General features: G+C 44.4%; 1 protein-coding gene across 1 annotated transcript in view; it reads right to left on the bottom strand.

Annotated features, from left to right (window-relative positions):
• Positions 1-211: 211 nt before the first annotated feature.
• The window catches only part of samd12 (sterile alpha motif domain containing 12), a 185,280-nt gene continuing 162,683 nt past the window's right edge, over positions 212-22,808 (bottom strand). Inside the window, 1 exon segment of the mRNA XM_083646608.1 lies at positions 212-1,576. Within this exon segment, the coding sequence (XP_083502734.1) occupies positions 1,527-1,576 (50 nt within the window). The 3' untranslated portion in view covers positions 212-1,526.

Here is a 22,808-nt window from a genome sequence, read left to right on the forward strand (position 1 = left end):
ATCTGAATAATGTTGTTAGCTTGCAAAACACTTGTTTCTACAGTGGGCCGTCCAGATGATACCTCTCAGCATCTCCTCTTTATTGGGACCAGACACTGCGGGGTGGAATCAATCTGTGATTTTGAGGCCAAAACAAGCCATTGAATAATAACAACAACAACAACAACAACAATACTAATAATAATAATAATACATTTTATTTGGAGGCGCCGTTCAAGACAACCAAGGTCGCCTTACAGTGAATATAAAAACAGCTGTGCATATAAAACCATAGACAGACAAGAAAATAAAACCAGAGAACAGCAAACTCCAGCATCACTAAAAACATGAGAAGCAAAGATGAGCAAACCAGTATGGGAGGCGGTCAGTGATGCGTGATTTCTATTCGCACATAGGATAAGCAATAACCACGCCCTGTGGTGCCGGGATTGGCCAGGAGCATTGATGCTTGGGACTAAAGCACCTGGGGTTTTTCATCTTTTAAATTTTTTTTTTTTTTTTTTTTTTTTTTTTTTTTTTACCTTTATTTATACAGGGGGAGTCTCACTGAGAGCAGTGCTCTCTTTTTCAGGAGTGCCCTGTTCACATTCACACACACATTCATACCTGGAAGCTGACCAGTACAACCACAGTCTGATCTGCTGGCCACTGATCAGCTCCACTGGAGCAGTTGGGGTTAAGGGCCTTGCTCAAGGGCACCTCAGTGGTGGTAATGAGGGAGGGGCAAGCGCTGCCTTTTCACTTTCCCCACCCAGATTTATCCTGCCAGTCCCGGGGATTGAACCGAAAATAAAGATGTTTAAAAAACTATTGCTTGTTACATTTTCAGTGCTGTACCTTTTCTCTGGGTAAGAATTGAGCTTGAAATTAACGATATGATACATTATATTATATGAGCTATAAACGTGAACACAACACCGTTTATAGTATTGCATGTTTTTGTAGATTGTGTACATTGTGTAGATTACAATTATTATGCTTATTATTATTATTACTATGCTAAGGAAGGTAGGTGACCATAATTCATTTCAATGTCCGCTCTCAATGTCCACTCTCGAAATCGCTCAAGAGCTATTCAGTTGGTTCATGAAATCGTTGGGCTGCGTGCCCTCCCAGTGTTGCTCCTGGCCAATCCCAGCGCCACAGGGCGTGGTTATTGCTTATCCTATGTGCGAATAGAAATCACGCGTCAGTGATTACAGTGAGGAGGCCATTTTGAACAGGTGGGTTCTGAGCGAGGTGGGGTTTGAATGTTGCGATGGTGTCAGACTGTCGAATTTGTGCGGGATCGAAGATCCATTGTAATTGTGGAAAAAAAATACAGAAATGTCAAAGGGAAAGTCATACCTAGTCAACCAGTTCATTTCAAATCTCAAAGACATTTTGGAGTTGTGAGGTTTCTGCATGACGGTTCGGTGGTGCGGACGGTCGTTCCAGGGCGCTCCTCCTTTCCTGTTCACGCCTTCATCCTTCCTTGTTTACACTTCTACTCGTTTCATCCGCCGGGAAAAACATCCCTTCTTCGATCACACTTTGGTCTTTCTCCTTCGCAGAACTTCTGAAACCGGTCTGGGATCTGTGAAGATGAGGAAGCATGGCCAGCTGTGAAACCTCAAAAGCAGGCATTATAATAGGCGAGAAGTTGATGTAAAAATACACCCGTCTTATCTTCTCCTTATAGAGAAGCCTGTCACAGCCGCCCTAATTGAGATGCTGTGCGACTCTATTTGCCCGGATGAAACTCTCCAAACTGTCTCCTGAACCACAGTGGGCAGTGCTCCAATGTCCAATGAACACTGGACTCAGCAACATTACATCTTGGGCTTCTCTCATCCCTTTGGTAAAAGGCGAACACATTTGACTCAGGATGGTAAAGACGAGCGCGCTGCGTGCCGTTTACTACTGACGTCACGTCACATGATTTATGGGTATTGAAGTTCACAGTTTACCTCCTGTTGCCATTTGTTGAGTTGCTAATGTGGTGTGACATGACTACGTTTAACACGTTATTTTGCATATCCATCATCATCGCACATTGGGGATAACACTGAAGACATTGTAGCCTACTCTAAGACATATCATCATTTGTTTCCATCAGTCAGAAGAGCATGCCTCTCTGAGTCAACTCAACTGAGTCAAACATGTTCATTTCTTTACTTTTGTGTATGAGGCCTCATTTTGCATTTTGGCTATTTATTTATTTATTTTGAGGGGGGGGGGCACATTGTCCAACTTGCTGGACTGGCAAAAAAAGAAGAAGCTGCAAAACAGTTGGCCAAGTACTGCTCTGTGTCTGCCATCATTGGCAGTCATGTCATTTGGAAAATATGCTGTCACTTATTAACCCATAGAGCCTCATGTTTCTTTTTTGATCTGCCTATGTCTATAGTCTACAGATAACATTGTGAGCATGATCTTGTATTGTATTGCATTGACTCTTGCTACTATTGGGTTTTGATATGATTAATGTCTCTAATCGAAAATCCAATAAAGAAATTAAAATGTGTGTGTGTGTGTGTGTGTGTGTGTGTGTGTGTGTGTGTGTGTGTGTGTGTGTGCAGGCCCGTAGCTACCATTGAGGACACCGAGGTCATGACCTCGGTATTTTCAGAAAAATAGCCCCGGCCCCCAGATCTATTCATCTGTCATTGATGTTTTAAAGCCCTCATAAATAACATGACAGTTGATCAGAAATGCAACAATTTGCTTCCTCTCTGTGTGCTATAGAAGGAAGAGACATAACTCACCACAACGTTCAAAATTTGCATTGGGGCTAGACTTTGGGGACAGTTCTATTGAAGTGAATGGGTAAGTAACTCCCCTGTAAGTGATGTTTGTGTAGATGGGCCATTGTATTTAATTGAGCAGTATTCTGCCATGTGACCTGTATGCAGAATATAAATTATATTATATGGGGAGACATTTATTTTTTGTATCATTTTAAAGCAACAGCACAGTAAAGAGGATATTAATCTAACATGATGTCTGTAGTTCTTTATAGATCTAGCCTCTTAATTTTGCTCTCAAAGTGCACCAGATTGAAGCATTTTACTTTAAAGTGGACAACATTTTCTGACCGGGTGGGCACAGCCCCCCCTGGGCGCCCCAGGCCACACTAAAATGACCAAACCCTGGCTATGGGCCTGTGTGTGTGTGTGTGTGTGTGTGTGTGTGTATGTATGTATGTATGTATATATACTGTATATACATAAGATATTGCTACAATAAGGCTGCAGGGCCTTCCATATATCACTGAATTTACACAAGTTTGGAGTTTGGATGAGTTAGCATGTTCTCCGTGTTCCTCCCACCATCAAAAACACGAAACACGATTAAACACGATTTCAGACGGAAGCCCGTCTTTATTGTCACACGAACACTACAACACATGCATGCGGCCACAACACACACTCATGCTGACTGACGGTGGCCGGTGAAATATGTCCTCTGCATTTGACCCATCCAGGCTTGTCCTTTCTTCCAGGGGGCAGGCCAGGAGCAGTGGTCGCTTTTTCTTTCCAGCGCCCGGGGACCATCATTGGACCAACTTCAGATGTTGTCGTCACTGGTCGGATGACGATCTTCTGCATGTTTTTAGTGGGGGGTTACGTACGGAGGAACCCCCTGGGGGGTACGGGGAGAACATGCTAACTCCACACAGAAAGGCCCTTTCGACGAGATAGCCCACCTGGGCAGTAGGCACTGAAGATATGGGGGGGGTCACAACTCCAGCACCCACAGCGTCCCAGGCGAGAATCGAACTCAGGACCTTCTAGCTGTGAGGCGACAGCGCTACCGACTGCGCCACCCAAAATACATGTATGTTAGGGTTAATGCTCCTGTGTGTGTGTGTGTGTGTGTGTGTGTGTGTGTGTGTGTGTGTGTGTGCGCACATGCGTGCGTGGCCCTGGCAATCGAACTAGAGTTCCAAGGGACAGCAGTTGAAAACGAGCCATCTGGCTAACACTGGCACATTTACAGTCATGTTCATTAATGTGCATTGTCCCTCAAATAAATAAATAAATAAGTAACATCAAAATTAATTGGCCAGCGCACGCTCGCTGCCCTTTAACAAAAGGACGACCCCTATCAGGTGGTATCGTGCGTTGGCTGAATAAGAAAGCTATAAACGGGTCGGGGTAGAGAAACGAGCCGGATTATCGGTGAGGCTTCCTGTGGTTCCCCTGGCACCGCTAAAGCACTTCCTCTCGGTGACGGCAGGCAGCCATGATAAAGACCTGCAAAATTCAGGCCGCGGTAAACAAACACCCATGGCTGCAAGAGAATCCGTGGGTTCAGGGAGTTGCAGGCGAAGGGAAGACAAAACAGCCTTTGAGAGTCTTCAGGCTGCTGCTGATCAGTTGCTGATAAACTCCCCTTGGATGATGTAACGAGCTCGGCTCCCTGGAACGGCCTGACGAGCTGACAAAGGACATGTGTGTGTGTGTGTGTGTGTGTGTGTGTGTGTGTGTGTGTGTGTGTGTGTGTGTGTGTGTGTGTGTGTGCGTGTGCGTGTGCATGACAGTGCATGGACACTGATGTAAGCCTTCGACACATCTCCAACTACCCTGTCTAATGGCCCAATTCCACAGCAGCTAGTAGCGCGGTCCCGCTCCGCTCGACTCGACTTTTGGTCTCATCCCACCATCAAAAACCGGCCCAGCTCGGTTTGATTTAAGGCCGAGTCGTGCTACTTTTGGTCCCTGCCTCGTCGGGGTACTTCGGGCTGGCGAGTAGGTCCCAAATGGTGACGTAAAACTCTGATGGCTACTGATTGGTCAGAGAGAATCGTGTTTACTCTGTCTACTGACTGTCAATGCAATGCTGGCGGCTGCATTCCAGTTTAGTGGTCTTACCTTATCTTCTGTTATGTATATTTCCATCAGTATTTTGTGTCGCTGCCTTCATCTCCGGTGAAATAAAATCGTGGCGGGTGTTCAATTGTCTGAGAAAAAAGTCCGCTGCTCGCTCAGGGAGCTCTGTAGCTGAGAGGAGGCTGCAGCGCTCCGCTAGGCCGCAGCGGGTTTTTGGAAGCCCCGGTCTTGCCTGGTGAGAGGCTGCGGGGTAGAGGCTTCACTCTGTTGCGCCTCTCCCGTCCCCGCACAGCGCAGCATGCCTGTGATATCATTCTCTTGGCCGATTGTCACATTTGCCCATGTACACTGTAGGTCATTTAGAGGCACCAGTATTTCATAAACAGTTTAAAAGTTCTGTGGATGGATTTAATTGTAACGTTATGTTATAGCCGAAGGACAGATATGCGGTCGCTATTTTTAGACGACCAGCTGTGGGCGGGGGTGGGTGGGGGCCGATCGAGCGCCGGTCGAAGCAAAACATCCATCGAGTAGAGACGAGTGGAGCCGAGTGGGGACGAGCTGTGCAGGGCTGTTAAGTGTGGTGGGATTGAGCCATAAAATCTACCCCAGGTTGCGTGAGTCCATCCACCTGGACTCGCACATGCACGTCGGCCTAGATTTGTGTGTTTTTGCGCGCGCGCGTGTGTGTTGTTTCTGTGGACGGAGTGTGTAAATAACAAGTCGCAAATCCAAAAGTGTTTACAATGTAAAGACTTGTGTCATAAAAGAGAATTGAGTTGCACTGATGTAGTGTGTAATCTCTAGTCTACATGGTCTCCCAGGGAGTGCTCCGTTGCGTTCCAAAATACTGCTGTATTATCTGCTGTCGTGTGGACAATTTTGAAGAAAACAAAAAAACACACGCCAATCTTTATCGTTGTTTTTATTTCCCAGTGTTTATTCTAGCAAACCTTGAGAGGGTAAAAGTTGAGAGTGGCAGAAATATCAACTTAAATGTAATTCTACGTATTCTGCGGGTCGGAATCCTGGCCGGGCCCCCGCGGCGCTCTCAACCCGAGGCGATGAATAAATTCCATAAGCTCTCTGCTCGCTCTGCTCAAAGCTGACAGCAGAAAATGATGCAATGAGAAAAAAAACACACACAAAAAAAACAGGCCCGGAGTTTCAGAGGCGCTGAAGTGACTGATGTACTGTAGCTGTGGCAAAGTGAGTGGGAGTCAAAAACCGGACTCGGACTTTCTGTTCTTCTCAGACTGCCCGTCTCACAGATAGCTCCGGGCCTCGGCAATGCTAAACGGCGTAGCCTTGGCTATCCTTTCAAAGCTGCGCTCGCTGTGTGTGGGATGCCTTAGTGATCTCCCCGTTCTTTTTTTTTCTTTTTTCCAAGTGACCTTTTCCAACTCAGGAGCCCAGATTGCTCAGGGCAAACTGAGCCGTGTTTAAACGTGCGGGGGTGTGAGAGAGAGAGAGAGAGAGAGAGGGAGTCCGTCGCTCATCGTTGCCAGGGCCCCAGAGCGAGCCGAGCCGAGCCTGATACCAGCACAGTTTTTAACCCCGCGCAGTCTTCTGGGAAGCGCCGGGGCTCTGGCTGGCAGGCAGCGGCAAATGAAGCGTTGCAGGTTAGATGCGCTGATGGCTTTCCGTCCTCATTAAAACAGAAATCCCCGCCACTGCCTCCCTCATTTGTATGCGGCCGCCATTCATTCGAGGTGGATTTGTTTGATTTGCGGGGGGGGGGGGGGGGGGGGGGGGAGGGATTTGGATGGCATAAGGCTACTGAAGCCAGGAGAGAGAGAGAAAAATACATCGTGTGTGCTTTCGTCTTACGCAAAGCCCTGAAAGAGCAACTTTGCATAACACTTTACACTCGCTTTTCGAACTTTGTGATTTAATACAAAGAAACCTGTCTTAGCCCAGCAGAATTAAAATCACTTATGAAAGAGGGCTCCATTATTCGACAATGCGTCCCCGTCGAAAAACACCTTAAGCACACTTGCGGCGGGCCGAACGTGCCAATCACTTGAAACATCGGCCCACTCCGGGGAGCCCCAAACTTAATGAGCGCCGCTATCATTCAATCTGACGCGCTGATATTAAATCAGTATCATTGAAAAGAGCTCCCCGCTGATATAATTGCTTGAGAAAGTGCTGATTCTGCTGCTGTGGCCCGCTGGCTACAGTGAGTTTTAGATTCTGCATGTATTCAGAAGACACTCTAATTCCCTCAGGGATTGCCACTGCACAGTAATCCACTTAATTTACAATTATCCATGCAAGCCGTACTCATATGGAATGATAAATGGACCTAAGTAATCCCACTGATAGAGCATGCAGAGCAGATCACGTCTTCCTATATTTGTATATATGAACCCCCGCACGCACTCCCTCTGAAGTGTATAGGCACACAATGCACGTTACGCACGCACATATTTATGAATGTACATCCTGCACATTCCCTGTATCTCCTCTCTGCTCTCTGAATATGCTATGTGTACAGTGTCTCCTCCCCGTCTTTGAAGAGACGCCGTGGTAAAGCCTGGCTATTGCGGGGTGAATGTTAATACCCTTAACCCCACTGCAGAAGATCAGAGCGTGCCTGCTCCACACGCCCCTTTGAACTTTCTCTCGGCCTATAGCCTCCATCTAACCCAGCCTCCATCTAACCCAGTTACCGCTCTGCTCTGCCAGCCCCAGCTTCTGCTGCTGCTGCTGCTGCTGCTGGTTCATGGTCTTTCAGGAGGAAACAGTATGAGGTTAGTATTGTTAGTATATTAGTGGACATTCAGGAGGATACATTGGTATGAGGATAGTATTGTTAGTATAGATACATTGGTATGAGGATAGTATTGTTAGTATATTAGTGGACATTCAGGAGGATACATTGGTATGAGGATAGTATTGTTAGTATAGATACATTGGTATGAGGATAGTATTGTTTTATAGATGCATTGGTATGAGTATAGTATTGTTAGTATATTAGTAGACATTCAGGAGGATACATTGGTATGAGGATAGTATTGTTAGTATAGATACATTGGTATGAGGATAGTATTGTTAGTATATTAGTGGACATTCAGGAGGATACATTGGTATGAGGATAGTATTGTTAGTATAGATACTTTGGTATGAGGATAGTATTGTTTTATAGATGCATTGGTATGAGTATAGTATTGTTAGTATATTAGTAGACATTCAGGAGGATACATTGGTATGAGGATAGTATTGTTAGTATAGATACATTGGTATGAGGATAGTATTGTTAGTATATTAGTGGACATTCAGGAGGATACTTTGGTATGAGGATAGTATTGTTAGTATAGATACTTTGGTATGAGGATAGTATTGTTAGAATATAGATACATTGGTATGAGTATAGTATTGTTAGTATATTAGATACATTGCTATGATGATAGTATTGTCAGTCTATTAGTGGACATTCAGGAGGATACATTTGTATGAGGATACTATTGTTAGTATATATACATTGGTATGAGGATACTATTGTTAGTATATATACATTGGTATGAGGATACTATTGTTAGTATATATACATTGGTATGAGGATACTATTGTTAGTATATATACATTGGTATGAGGATACTATTGTTAGTATATATACATTGGTATGAGGATACTATTGTTAGTATATATACATTGGTATGAGGATACTATTGTTAGTATATATACATTGGTATGAGGATACTATTGTTAGTATATATACATTGGTATGAGGATACTATTGTTAGTATATATACATTGGTATGAGGATACTATTGTTAGTATATATACATTGGTATGAGGATACTATTGTTAGTATATACATTGGTATGAGGATAGTATTGTTGGTATATTAGTAGACATTCAGGAGGATACATGGGTATGAAGATAGTATTTTTAGTATTAGATACATTGGTATGAGGATAGTATTGTTAGTAATGTAGTGGACATTCAGGAAGATACATGGTATGAGTATATATATTAGGCCATGTTCAGACTAGGAGGCCAAATCTGATTTGTGTACTTTAGTGACCTATTAATGACTTTATCCAGATTGGTTTTATGAGTCTGGACACTCCAAGTCTGATTTGTGTCACTTGTCCCAAACCACATATGGAGGTAGTTTCCAATCTGCTTTCCACTGATGTGACTTTAGTGCGGACGCGCAGATCCACCAAATCTGATTTGAACGCCACTCGCAACTCATCATCAAATGCTCCTGCCTAGGAAAACCACGTCACCAACGTATGTATTTACTGATGCCCACGTCATTACCATAGCAACCCATGCAGATAGGCTGTTTAGGTCTGGACACACAGATCCGACTTGAGAATCAGATTTGTGGCAGTGCGGAAACCAATCAAGATAATGATGATGAATGACTTTATCAGCAAATCAGATTTGCCTGTAATGTCAACATGCCCTTAGATACATTGGTATGAAGATAGTATTTCTAGTATATTAGAAACATTGGCTAGTATTGTTAGTATATGTGTGCGTTGGTATGAGGATAATATTGTTAGTATATTAGTGCATTGGTACTGTATGAGGATAGTATTGTTAGTATCTTAGTGGACAGTCTGTTCCTGTTCCACCCCAAATCTGCAGCTAAAACCCATGAATTATCTTTTTATTTCAGTCTTTTTGATTCTCTTGACTTCTGTCTTCTCTTTAACTTGCTTCACCCTTCTGCCATTTAGTTTAAGACATGTCTCTCGCCCTCACCTCTTTCAATCTCATTCTCTCTCTCTCTCATACTTGCTCTCACACATTTGATTGGCTCTTCAGTTCCTAGTCAAAGACAAATCAATCTCTCTCGTTCCCCTTTTTTCATCTCTATCACGCCCCATTTTTCTTCTTCTCTCTCTCTCTCTGTATGTCTTTCTGACTTAGCCTCTGTCACCCTCTCGCTCGTTCAATCTCTCTCTACACCCCTCTCTTTTCTCTGCTTTGATTCGCACATTTTAATTGGCCCCATCTCTGGTATTGGAGAAATCTCCACCCAGACAAAGATATATAGAGATTCTCCCGAGGTGAGGGGAGGGATAGCGAGATTGAAGAAGGAAGGGAAACAATATATTTTTCGGTCTTTGCTGATAACAGCCCGATGTTGATAGCTGCGATTACCCTGTAGCCAAATAGCTCCATCTCTCCTCGCTGACGCAGGATAAATCAGCCCAATCCCCCTCGACAAAGGGAAAGGAGAAACACATTTTTCTTCTTCTGTGCCGAGGATCATTTGCTCTCCGACGCGTCGGAGAAAGAGAGAGAGAGACTCCGCGCAGATCAAAGCCTCCCCCGCTCGCCCTTCTCTCTCACAGCGGTCCCTTTGCAGGAAGCGACAGATGCGGGTGACGGGCTTGACGGCGGAGAAAACGCCGCGGTGGTGGTGGTGGAGGGGGGGGGGGAAGGTCGGAATGACATGCGGGGGCGTGTTGTGACTGCTGTCTTGACTTGACAGTGCAGGGTTAATTATGGATAGCCTCTGTTGGCGAGGCCTCAAGTCGCGGAGACGTCTGGCTGCCTCCTGGCTATGTGCATTAGGGTTCCTCTTATCTTTTATGACCACTAGAGGTTACATCGGGGTGGTGGAGTTTCACTTAGGATCTGAGAAGAAGGGTTTTTTATGACATGAGAAGTTAAGAGCGTCTTCGGTTGATGTATTATGACTGACCCACTTCGCCCACGGCTTCCTCTCTGACAAAACGCCGATGTAGCGGCTTCGACAACGCGACTGAGTGGAAGAGCTTGGGTCTGATTCCTCTGCACTTTCATCTTTCTTCCATGTACTGGTGGCGGGAACACTTCACACAACTAGAAGGACGCTCGGGAGAGCGTAGAACTCCAGCCAGGGCAATATTCCAGGCTGCTGTGATGTGCAAATTTCGTGAGTCGGATCGGATCTGCTCCGAAATTGAATGGGCTCTTCCGTGGCCGATGCTACACCCTTCCAAGTAGTTTTCCCGTAATCCTGCTAACAAATAAACAAACAAAAACAAAAAACAGACATGACAAACAAACAGACCGACAGACAAACGACACCGAAAACATAACCTCCTTGATGGAGGTAATAACGGTACATTAATTAACCTGCTTAACGGTTAGCCTTGACCTCAAGCTTGCTCTAAGCTTAACCTCAGTGACTTCATCCCTCAACCAAACCACAAAATACATGAGTTAACTGGTCATTAAGGGCTAGTTAATTCTTATTAAGCATCAACTAACCCTTAATTAATGTACCCTCATTGTAAAGTGTTACCCATGTACTCGCCGATTCATTTTGCTGCCGCGCATTCGATCGACTGAGGGTGGCGAGCTGACGCTTCCCGCCGCACGAGCTGACCCAGCCTGTGTGGTATCGACCCGCACGCTCCCTTAAAGGACCCGGCCGCCATGACGGTCTGTGCCAGGGGAGTTGACCGCTGAAGGATCTGTTGTGTTCTCACATCGCTGTGCAGACTGCTGATTCATACACACACGTCATGATTAGCTGGGTCAGGCAAACAAGCACTCTGATTATGCTAGCGCGTGTGTGTGTGTGTGTGTTTGTGTGTGTGTGTGTGTGTGTGTGTGTGTGTGTGTGTGTGTGTGTGTGTGTATGTCTGCATAAGAGACACAGGTGTTGTTTTTTTAGAGGTATGGATCGGAAGACTCAGAACAAAAGGCTGAAACACTTAGTGGATTGACTGTCTTGACCTGGCACAGAGAGACTTTCTCAAGCCAGGAAAATACTGGATCTGCGTCTCTTCTCTACAGTCTGGGGAATGATTTGCCTGCTGTGCCGGTATCTGGGGATGAGGGGCCGCATGTGCATGTGTGTGTGTGTGTGTGTTTGTGTGTGTGTGTGTGTGTGTGTGTGTGTGTGTGTGTGTGTGCGTGGGGGGGGGGGGGGGGGGGTAGTTTTTGCTTTGTCATGGGGACTGCGTGATTCGTGCTAAAAGAAGACCAACATCTGGCACCATTAATCATTTCTTTTCAAGTCTGGGTTTTTGGGGAATACTTTTCTTTTTTTCCATCTCATTCTCTCTCTCCCCCCCTCTCTCTGTCTCTCTCCCCTCTCTCTCTCTCCCCCACTCTCTCTCTCTGTCTCTCCCCCCTCTCTCTGTCTCCCCTCTCTCTCTCTCTGTCTCTCCCCCTCTCTCTGTCTCTCCCCCCTCTCTCTCTCACCCTCTATCTGTCTCTCCCTCTCTCTGTGTCTCTCCCCCCTCTCTCTCTCCCCCCTCTCCCCTCTCTCTCCCCCTCTCTCTCTCTCTGTCCCCATCTGCGCTGCTTGTCATCTGTTGACATTCTGGCATGCCTCATCACCCCTCTCACTCCTCCCCCCTCATTTGCTCCCTAATTTGTTTAGATGGCAGGAGAAAGAGAGGGATGAGAGAGAAAGAGAAAGAGAAAGAAAGAAGAGAGGAAGAAGAAGACAGACTGTGTGAGGGGGGAGGAGGGGGGGGGGAGGGGGAGGGGACTCTGGAGTTGTAAATCAAGTTTGATGAAATCGCTACGCCGTTTAACGGTTAGGGAGTTCCTGTGAGCTTTGAGCGAGCGCAGTGACGCATCCACACACGAGTGCCACATGCTGCATAGCCCGGGGCGAGCTAACATGATGATAAGAACAACAGTTTTCTATTCTCCATGATGACAACCCCCCCCACCCCCCCAACGGCACCTGTCAAAGATTTACTGAGCTCGGAAATTACTGCTTTCAGACTAACTTCCCACGAGAGCTGTCAGGTCAGCCGGCGTGTTTGTTTCTCTTTATTACATTTTATGGCTGAACTGAGGACCGTAGGGGACGGAAACGCGACATAATATTAACAGAAAGAGATGTACTGTGTGTAATATTAAAGGAGGATGAACAGTGTGCACACATAGATCAAAAAATATGCCGCGAGTGTTTGGAGATAACAGGAAATTAGATAATGATATATCCACTATTGGACTGTTCATTTGTGGGAATATGAGACGTTTTGTGTTTGGAATATATTGTAAATATGACCAACCATAGAAGTCACTAAAAGATGATTTGCTTGAGCCAATGCCCCAGTGATTTAATTATTGTCCTCATGGCAAATTCATCAAAATAGACTTTGGTGTGAGATACAGGGTTGCTAAAAACAAATTTCTTATTACAAAAATAAAAATGTTATTTGGTGTAAACCGAAGCGAGAACATAGTGTTATTATGAAGAGCTGCAGGGATAGACAAAATAATGAAAACCGCCATGTGAAAAAAGCCCTTTCAATTTGAAGTAAATTCCTCAGAGTTACAAAGTCAGACACACAGTCATATCAAATCAAATGTGAATTAGCACTTTAAGCCAAACTGAATGGAAGGAAAAAAAAGTCTGCCGATCACAACAAAGTACTTGTGAGAGAAGTAAAGTTCCAAAGAGGCCAAATAGTCAGTGACGCAATTTCTGGCGCATCAGTCCACAACACTGTAGAATTTGGCAAGGAGAACGGCCTCGAAAATCATAACAACATATGTCTTAACATGGAGCGATTTCATTTTGAAAGAGGAGCAGCGGTTGCCAGTGAAAGCTTCACACACAGGGATCGACATACTTGGGATCGTTGTTGAACACCACAAAATTACAGCCTCAGAAATGACCACGGAACAGAAAGCTACACCTATGTGACACAGACTCAACAAACGCTGTACGGTGTAGCTTTCACAAAGCTGCTCTTTATAGCAGGGCTGTCATTCACAAACCACTGTTATTTAAGGCATAAAGACGCATAAAGACGCACAGAGCACAAAACCTGGACAACTGAGCAATGGATCAAAGTAATAGAGTCTGATATTACTAGAGCCTGACCGATACTGGATTTTTGATGCCGATATCGATATTAGGGAGTAAAAGAATTCCGATATCGATATATCGGCCGATATTCTTATATTATATATACACATTATATTACACTTTTTTTTGCAATGATCCCTCACATATCAAACACTTGACAAAGATATGACTTGATGTGACTTGAGATATGTAATGTATAGGCAGGATATTTTACAGCTCATCAATAAACTTTATTGTCCAAAACGACATCAATGCAATGAAACAGTAAACTGAACTGGGAATTTAATCATTATAAATAACTAGAAATACAAAACCACAAATAGAACAACTGTAAATTATAACTTGAGTTAAGAAAAAAGATCAAATATACACAACATGCTGTCTATAACTTAAAAAATACAAAATAAAAAAACATCGGGAATATCGGCCAACATATCAGCCGATACCGATATATCGGTTATCGGCCAATATCGGCCGATAATATGGGTGGACCGATATATCGGTCGGGCTCTAGATATTACGTAGTGTTTTTCCGACATCACATCTGGACATCAGGTTTACGTATGAAGAAAGCAGGAAACCTTCAAGCCAACTGTTAAACACAGTGGTGGATCTGTAATGGAACGGCCCGGGCAGCCAGCTAGTGGGTGTCATTAGGTCCGATCATCTGCTCTGCATGGTCGTGTACTGTGGGCCAAGGAATATGGGCCCGTTTAGCAGGACCAGCTGCACTCTGTGCTTCAAACATTTGTTCCCTCGCCATGTTCCCATAATGCCAAGATGATAATGCCCCCCATAAAAGTGCTAGGCACATTCAAGAGCTTCAGGGACATGAGGACCAGGTCAACTGCCTTCCACGGGCCTCGTCAGGTCTAAACATCACTGAAGCTTTATGGAACGTTCTGGAGTGTGAAGGGGATTTACGTCGTCTTTATCCTTCAAAGAGCTGGAACAATGGTCCAACATCCCACTGTACAGCGCCCAGGGACTTTTATTCAAAGCAGAATTGAAGCTGCTCTGAAGGAAAAGGATAACCCTAACCAGAGATGGGAAAAGTACACACATTCTTTACTTGAGTAGAAGTACAGTTACTTGTGTAAATAAAAGACTGGTAAAAGTAGAAGTACTGATTCAACTTATTTACTCAAGTAAAAGTAAAAAAACTGCAGGTTCTGAAATGTAATAAAGTATTCACCTTATGTAGAAGAGACAGTCTGGCTTGAGAGACTAACAGGAAGTGTAAACACAATCGGGAGTTCCGATTGTGTTTACACTTCCTGTGACTCATAAACCTAGTCTGACTCATATGTGAGTCAAACTAGTTTGAGAAGGTAAAACAGCTGCTGTTTTGAACAGGAAGTCATGACACAATGGGTCAAGTGGGCGGATCTACATAAGGTGAATAAGAGTGAGTATTTATACCGGCACTTCGTTATTTCGAATCCCACATACGTTACGCCAAACCCCACATAGGTTACGCTAAAACCACCACCGCAAAGCGTGTACCTGTAGTTGGCCAGCCGGCAGGAAAGTATTGCGGGACTTGACGAGACTTGGTGACCGAGAACATGTTTGAGGTAATTTGATCCCTGTGAGAGTCCAGGAAATGGCCTGGGGCGAAATATCACTCTGGTGGATGTTGTGGGATCACATTATGACGATATGTGGCGAAAACGGGAATAAAAATAGCTATTTAGATGCAGGAAAGACAGGCTCACACTTGGCCCCAAATCAGCTCCATTTTACAACTGACTTGGATGCTATTGATCTCAAAACAACGCTAGGACGGCCAGAAACGCCGCGGACATCGCTGGGTGAGTGGCCAAATCATAATTATTGCCAGGAGATGGGTCCAGGTAAAAAAAAAACGAAATTCTCCTTTAAAGCTAAAGTAAATATAGCCTGTTTTGAAAATGAGTAGAAAGTACAGATATTTGTGTTAAATTGTAGGGAGTAAAAGTAAAAAGTTGTCAGAAAAATAAATACTCAGTAAAGTACAGATACATCCTACTTAAGTACAGTGTCAGTAACAAAGTATTTGTACTTAGTTACTTCCCATCTCTGGCCCTAAGCATTAGCTGTAGAAACAGAAAGGTTGGTGAGAGGACAGAATGCGTGAGGAGTGAGGACCGACTCTGACATGTGATGTGGGAGACACTGAAACTAAAATTAATTTTCTGTTCTGTTTCCCCCTGTATTATGAGAAGTGGTTTTCTTAGACAAACACGAGACTTTGAGTTCAGGAAAAGTGCTATATAAATCCCATGTATTACTATTAGGAGTATTAGTATTAGTATTATGATGAGAGGCTTGAGAAATGCTTCAGAAAACAGATTCTAGACGGCAAACTTTTTCTCTAAAGATTGAGCAAAAGGGCAACACGCTTGAGTCTGTTTTGGAATATATTTCCTACAGAGAGCCAAAGTCAACGTCACTTCCTGCTTCATGCGTACCAGAGACCTTTCATCCGCCATTTATTTTCATAGAATGCTTATAAAAATAGTTTCCCTTAGTCAAACCAAACAATTCAGCTATACATGTATTTAGAAACAGGAGAGACCGTAGAACATTTCAATCGGACCAAAATGTAAAATAAAAAGCGGGAAAAAAAAAAGAATTTTTTTTTTTGTCTGAGTGAAATGTTCTATGGTCTCTCCTGATTCTAAATAGCTGAATCGTTTGGTTTGACTAAGTAAAACTATTTTTATAAACATTTTCCGAAATGTCTATGAGAAAATGAAAGGCGGACGAAAGGTCTCTCTGGTGCGCATGTTGAAGCAGGAAGTGACGTTGACTTTGGCTCTGTATATAGGCTACACATGTTGCAACATGATACATTTATGTGTATGTGGGCTAAGCACCTTACATAACAGAAATAAAACGATAGAGCCACTACTACATGCACATGCACACGCACACACACACACACACACACACACACACACACACACACACACACACACACACACAAGACACACACACACACACACACACACACACACACACACACACACGCACACAAGAGACGTCCAATTAAGTGAATTTGCTGGAATGGGCTGAACAAAAAGACACATCACAGACAAAAGGCACATGCTAAAGTCATTAGTGCTTACACAAGTGCGGCGGGTTCGCCAAGTAGGCCAAGTTAAAACAAACCTGGGTTTGTTAGCTCGCCGCGCCGCGCCGCGCTACGTCCACTTCTCCTCCAAGTGTGTGAGGAGCTCCACACATGGCAGGCAGAGATATCATCATTCAGCGCACACTCTGACAGCCTTTTTTTTATTCCAGTCGATAAATGATGGGGCTTTTTCGGAGCCACTCCTTGATCCAAACAGCAATTCAGAATGCATTTACAGCCTCAAAAGTCATCTTAAAACCGTGTTGAGCCGTCATACTGTCTGTCAGTCCATGAGCTCAGCCAATTCATTTGAAAGTGAAAACAGGTCTTCAAATCAAGAGGGGGATGATCTTAGCGCTATGTCCTCCAAGTCTGCGGACTGGGCCTTGACATAGCCTACAGTCAGTGTTGGGGGTAACTCATTACAAAAGTAACATATTACATGTAATATATTACTTTTAGCAGTAATATCAGTAATATAACTTATTACCGATAGGCTTTCAGTATGATACTAGTTACTTTGTCAAGTAACACAAGTTACGAATTGAGTTACATTTCTTTATCAAAGCACATATTTAAATAAAGATAGTCTTTATCAAAGCACATAAATAAAGATAGAATAATTTTCTAATCAAATTGTGTGTTTTTATGCAAATAATTACTATAGATGACAATAACAAAGGAAAAGGATAACATTTAGAATTTTGGGCGCTTTACACTGACTTCAAGACGGTTGAAATTATTTTTCGGGATGGTTCCGGGGCGGCGATGTCATTCTGCTACTGCTGTTGTTTTGGTGAAAGTAATGCAAAAGTAGTAACTTAGTTACAGTTACTAGTTACTGCTCTGAAAAGTAACTCAGTTACTTTAAGTTACTCGTTACTTTCCAGGTAACTAGTTACTAGGAAAGTTACTTTTGAGTTACTTTTCTTTTTTAACTCAATTCTCTTATTAATGCACACACATTATTTTGGGGTTTCTGTAGCACAGTGTGGGACAAGACAACTGTCAAATTTGATCATTGTACCCATTATCACTACGACGAAAAGTAGTGGAACAAGAAAACACAACATTTAGGCATTGAGGCATATTTATTATTGCCTTCAAAAAGTAGCCAGTACACTTTTGGCAGTGTATAATTAACAACTGTATCAGTAGTCTATAATATCCTGGCTGAACAACATAAACACTGTGGTTACCATTTGTAACAGCGGAGTGACACTCAGCAGCAGAGCCCAGCGCTGCCTGCAGATAGGGACAGAGCAGAGCCTCAAAGCAGCCGCTCGTCGCGGCTGCCTTTAATAGCAGTTCATCTCCAAAAGGCAGCAGACTTGCAGGCATTTTTTCCCCATTTCATGACAATGCGAAACACACCGTGAACACCCTCCAACGCGAGGGGAATCTGTGAGTGAGAGACGAGTGCTTGCCTGGTGCAGCAGGGCAGTGGTGACAGACAGCCTGAGAGAAGCGAGGAGGAGAGGGCTCCATGCTGCTGACTCGCCGAGCGGTGTGAAGTGAACACTACCGTACACAACACAGCTCGCGCAAAATGACCCGTTTCACTATCAGAATTTGGTCCAGTAACAGAAAGTATAGAAGTGCCGCACGATTAGCCTACTTCCTCATCAGACCGCCGTCGGTCAGACTCGCATTTTCCTCTCTACCCTCGCTGCTGTAGGTCCCGCACAGAATCGTGAACGAGTAACGAGCCTGTTTAAACCGCAATAATTGTAAGTACGTTACGTTACTGATGAAGTAATTCGTTACAGTACTCGTTACCGCAAAAAGTAACTTAGTTACTGTAACGCGTTACTTAATAACGCGTTAGTCCCAACACTGGGACACACACAGAGACACACTCACACACACACACACACACAGAGAAACACACAAATCAAGCCCTCTTATGCCAGTTCCCTGTGAACAGTCTCCAGCATTAGTTGTCTTAAGACCAAACATCCCATAATAGTCTCCAACCTCCAGCTGCTTCCTCCCCTGCATGGCGGGGGGGAGAGGGGGGATCCCACTGTAAATCACCTGGCCCAGGTCCACCAGAGGGGGGATCCCACTGTAAATCACCTGGCCCAGGTCCACCGTAAACCTCTCTCACATTGGGAATCATCCAAACCTGAACTTTTGGCTTCGCCTTTTATCAAGATGCCAGATGAAAGGAGGAGAGGGAGAGAGAGAGAGAGAGACAGAGAGGGAGAGAGAGAGAGAGAGAGAGAGGGGGGGGGGGGGGAGAGAGACAGAGGGAGAGAAAGGAACAGAGCAAAGATGAAAGAAAATGGTGTAGACAGAGAGGAGGAGAGACGAGAGGGAGAGAGAGAGAGAGAGAGAGTGGTGGTGAACAAAACTGGAGGACACAATTTATCTCCCGTTGGTCAGGCTTGAACCACTGGGCAGAGATCGGTGTAAACAGGAGAGACGACCCAAGCCAGGAGAGAGAGAGAGAGAGAGAGGAGAGAGAAAGAGAGAGAGAGAGAGAGAGAGAGAGAGAGAGAGAGAGAGAGAGAGAGAGAGAGAGAGAGAGAGAGAGAGAGACCAGCCAGGGAACCGAATGAGGCGCTTGGAGACAACAGGATTTAGGGGGTCATTCGGGTGCCATGAGATTTGGGGTTGCGCGGTTCTCAGAAACCCAGAGAGCATTTTGGGGACAGCCAGGTTGAGCTGGACAAACAGCCTGCAGTACCTACAGGCCCATTCTGAGAAGACCCGGGGTCACGACCTCTTCCCAGAACCATGCTATGTTTTTAAGGCTGGCACTCGACTGTGTGTGTGTGTGTGTGTGTGTGTGTGTGTGTGTGTGTGTGTGTGTGTGTGTGCGCGCTCACTCGCTTGTGTGTCTGTCTAAATAAAGCCGTTTTTTCCCCTTCTCTCCGCGAGGCTGTCAGTTTGTCTCCCTATCTGGCGGTGGGATCACTTGTGCAACTGTATCTACATTTGCCAATGCACGTCTGCTGAGATGTCTCTTCGTGTGTACCTGTCTCTGTCTCTCTCCGTCTGTCTCTCTGTCCCCACAACCCGTCCCCATCCCCCCCCCACTCCGCTCCACAACCATCCTTCTGCTCTGAGTTTGAGCGTGCCTGAGCAGCTTGGAAAGTATCACTATAGTACATTCCATCCACCCAAGGCCTGGCAAACTCACGCTACGAGGATTTACAAACTGATTCATCACTGACAAATTATCACAGTCGAAGTAGGCTACTGTAAGGCTGACATGGCATTCACCCAAATCTCACAATTCTGTGTGCAAATTAAGGTTATTAACCCATTGATACCTGATGCAGCATTTGCGTGTATATCCCTCATTTGTGTGCGTATTTGTGTGCGTATCCCTTTAAGACCGCGAACCGCGTTAACGCGGTTCGCGGTCTTAAAGGGATACACACACAAATGCTGCATCAGGTATCAATGGGTTAAGGTTATTATAGGTCTGGTAAGCAAGAGCACCAGCGTAAAGGAGGTATGAGGTGTGCAAAAATGTGGAGCAAATTCTTTTTTATCTCCGCCGAGAGTAAACTGTAAAAAAAAAAAAAAAAATGGACTGAGCTAAAAAAACGAAATACCTGCAGGTGATAAGAGAGAAATGGGGGTTAGTGGCTCCCGAGACGGTCTACTCTAGACTGTATCGGCTGAGGAGCCGGCCATGAAATCCTGCCTGTAAAGAGCAGGATTCTCATTTGTGAGTGTATGAGCCAAGCAGAGAGAGAGATATATATGAGGGTATGAGCCAAGCAGAGAGAGAGATATATATGAGGCTATGCGGGTGAAACAAACTTAGGACTGCGTTTACTTTTCGTTGAATCAACACCGACAAATTATATTACGGACTGATTGCAGACTAATAAATTACAAATTGGCCTTGTTAACTGTGCAATAACTGTGTAATAACTGTCCAAAAACTGCGTCTCAATAACTGTGCAAAGCCTTATATAGATCTATAAACAACTATGTAATATCTGACTTAATAGCTTTGCATACAATCCAGTGTGTGGTTTACATATACTTAGTATGTACATAGGTATACAATTATTATTATTTCTCCTATACACATATTTATAACGGTCACCCTACATCACACTTATTGTATATAATGTAAATAGCAGTTAACTTCCTATATGTACCTTTGATCGATGTCCTTGTTTGTTGTTTTAGCTTCTATGCATACCTTTTCTTTTTCCCTTGTAAGTACATTGAGGGCGTATACCGGAGTCAAATCCCTTATGGCTACATACTTGGCCAATAAAACTGATTCTGATTCTGAAAGGAATGAGGGTTATATAGCTTATTATTGAGCATTTTGTTACACTCAATGTCATCCTCAGCAAAACACAATGCTTATTAGAGTGAAAGTGAAAGTGAAATTGGGCCAATTAAATGCAAACGGCGCTTAAATAATCAGGGGATATAGTCATGTGTTAATAAACATCACCGGGCTAAAACATCATGCCATCATTATTATAACCTCTTATGTTAATAATAAGGCACATTCCACTTCACTAGTTGGGACGTTTGAAGGCCAACAAGACTCCCGGAAGACAGACAGTAACACAGGCAGAGATCCTAATAAAGAACAAAGACTAATAAAGATTGATTTTCCACCAGTGCCCACAGTGGTAAGAAAGAAGACAAAAAAAAAAAAAAAACATTTCTGCATTTCTGGAGCAAGTAAATATTTTTGGAGGCGGTCTGGCGCCTGCAGGTGCATCATCGCTCGGCGGGGTGTCTCACAGTAAGTCAACTCAAAGTAAAACTTCTGCATATTTTGGGCGCCGTCGAGCTTTTGCCACCTAATGGTTAAGCAGGTACAAGCTGACCTACATGCAGTAAATAGAGCTCTTCCTTGTATCAGCAATTAATCATATAGCGAGTCCCAACTAACAAAGCGCTGCCGTGCCAGGTACTTAGATAAAGCAAGGCGTTAGGATGCATCCTGCCATCCTTTACGTCCCCATTGAGGATGTGTGTGTGTGTCTGGAGGGCGGGCCTTCACCCCCTCGCCATGCGTCACCAGGCTCTGTGAAGATAAAGAGCGCCGTCCTGTGAGCTTCATAAATAACGCCTCCTATCTGTCTACCTGTCTATCTATCTACCTGCCTGTCTGTCTGTCTTGATGTGTATCTACAAGCCTGTCTCTCTCCCCGCCTGTCAGTCTGCCCCCCCCCTGTCTCTCCACGCACCCAGAGCCGTGTATATAGAAGAGTCGCGACATCTCCATTCACTCCAATAGAGACACTGCATGAAATAGGCCACGCCCATCACGGGGGAAATCTCTCCGTTTCACTCCCACACACCAGCGTCATTTTCCTTGAATTAAACATAGCTAAAAGCTGTTGTGTGTGTGGGGGGCTGCGCAGACAACAAATGTAAAAAAATCGCCAATTAAAGTTTTTTTGTACTCCCGAGCAAAACAAGGGTTAGCTGTCAAAGATGTAAGTTGGAGTGTTCATCTTCCGTATATATGATCTTTGTGTGCAACACGTGACCATGCACGCGACATAGGAGAACGCCTGTGTCTCTATGGACCAGTTTTTGACTCTCAAGAGTTACAGGAAATAAGGTTCCGGATTAAGCAGCACTGTCGCGTTGCCGCAAAATGGAGGGGGGGAAAAGGCATGAAATGTTGATCTAACCTCGTGCCCCAGCTGCTTTCATTCCATATTCTGTAGAGTTTAATATTGAGGGACTGTGAGCTGTCAAAACACATCAGAGTCATTATGCATATTATGGCGCAGAGTGCTTGGCTGCTCGGTTAGGCGCGTCATCTCATACTGTGAGATAGGTAGGAGGCCATATCTCTGCCTCGTCGTGAGTAGGGCGAGGTGTCATTTAAAAACGTACGATACCAGTAGCAATATCAGTAGCCTTAAAGTGATAGTGATACGTAGAGTGCCTAAGCCAGTGGTTCTCAAATGGGGGTCTGGGGACCCCCAGGGGTCCGTGGCACTTTGCCAGGGGGTCCGCAAAAAGTTTTCAGGAAAATAGAAATAAAAACTTTTTTTTTTGCAAAAGCTTCATAGTTCAACGAAAATATTGTATGCTTTAAATCTAAAATGGTTCATGAAGAACGCTTGTG

Source organism: Poromitra crassiceps, assembly GCF_964638095.1.
Source record: "Poromitra crassiceps genome assembly, chromosome: 11".
In the NCBI taxonomy this organism is placed as follows: domain Eukaryota; kingdom Metazoa; phylum Chordata; class Actinopteri; order Beryciformes; family Melamphaidae; genus Poromitra; species Poromitra crassiceps.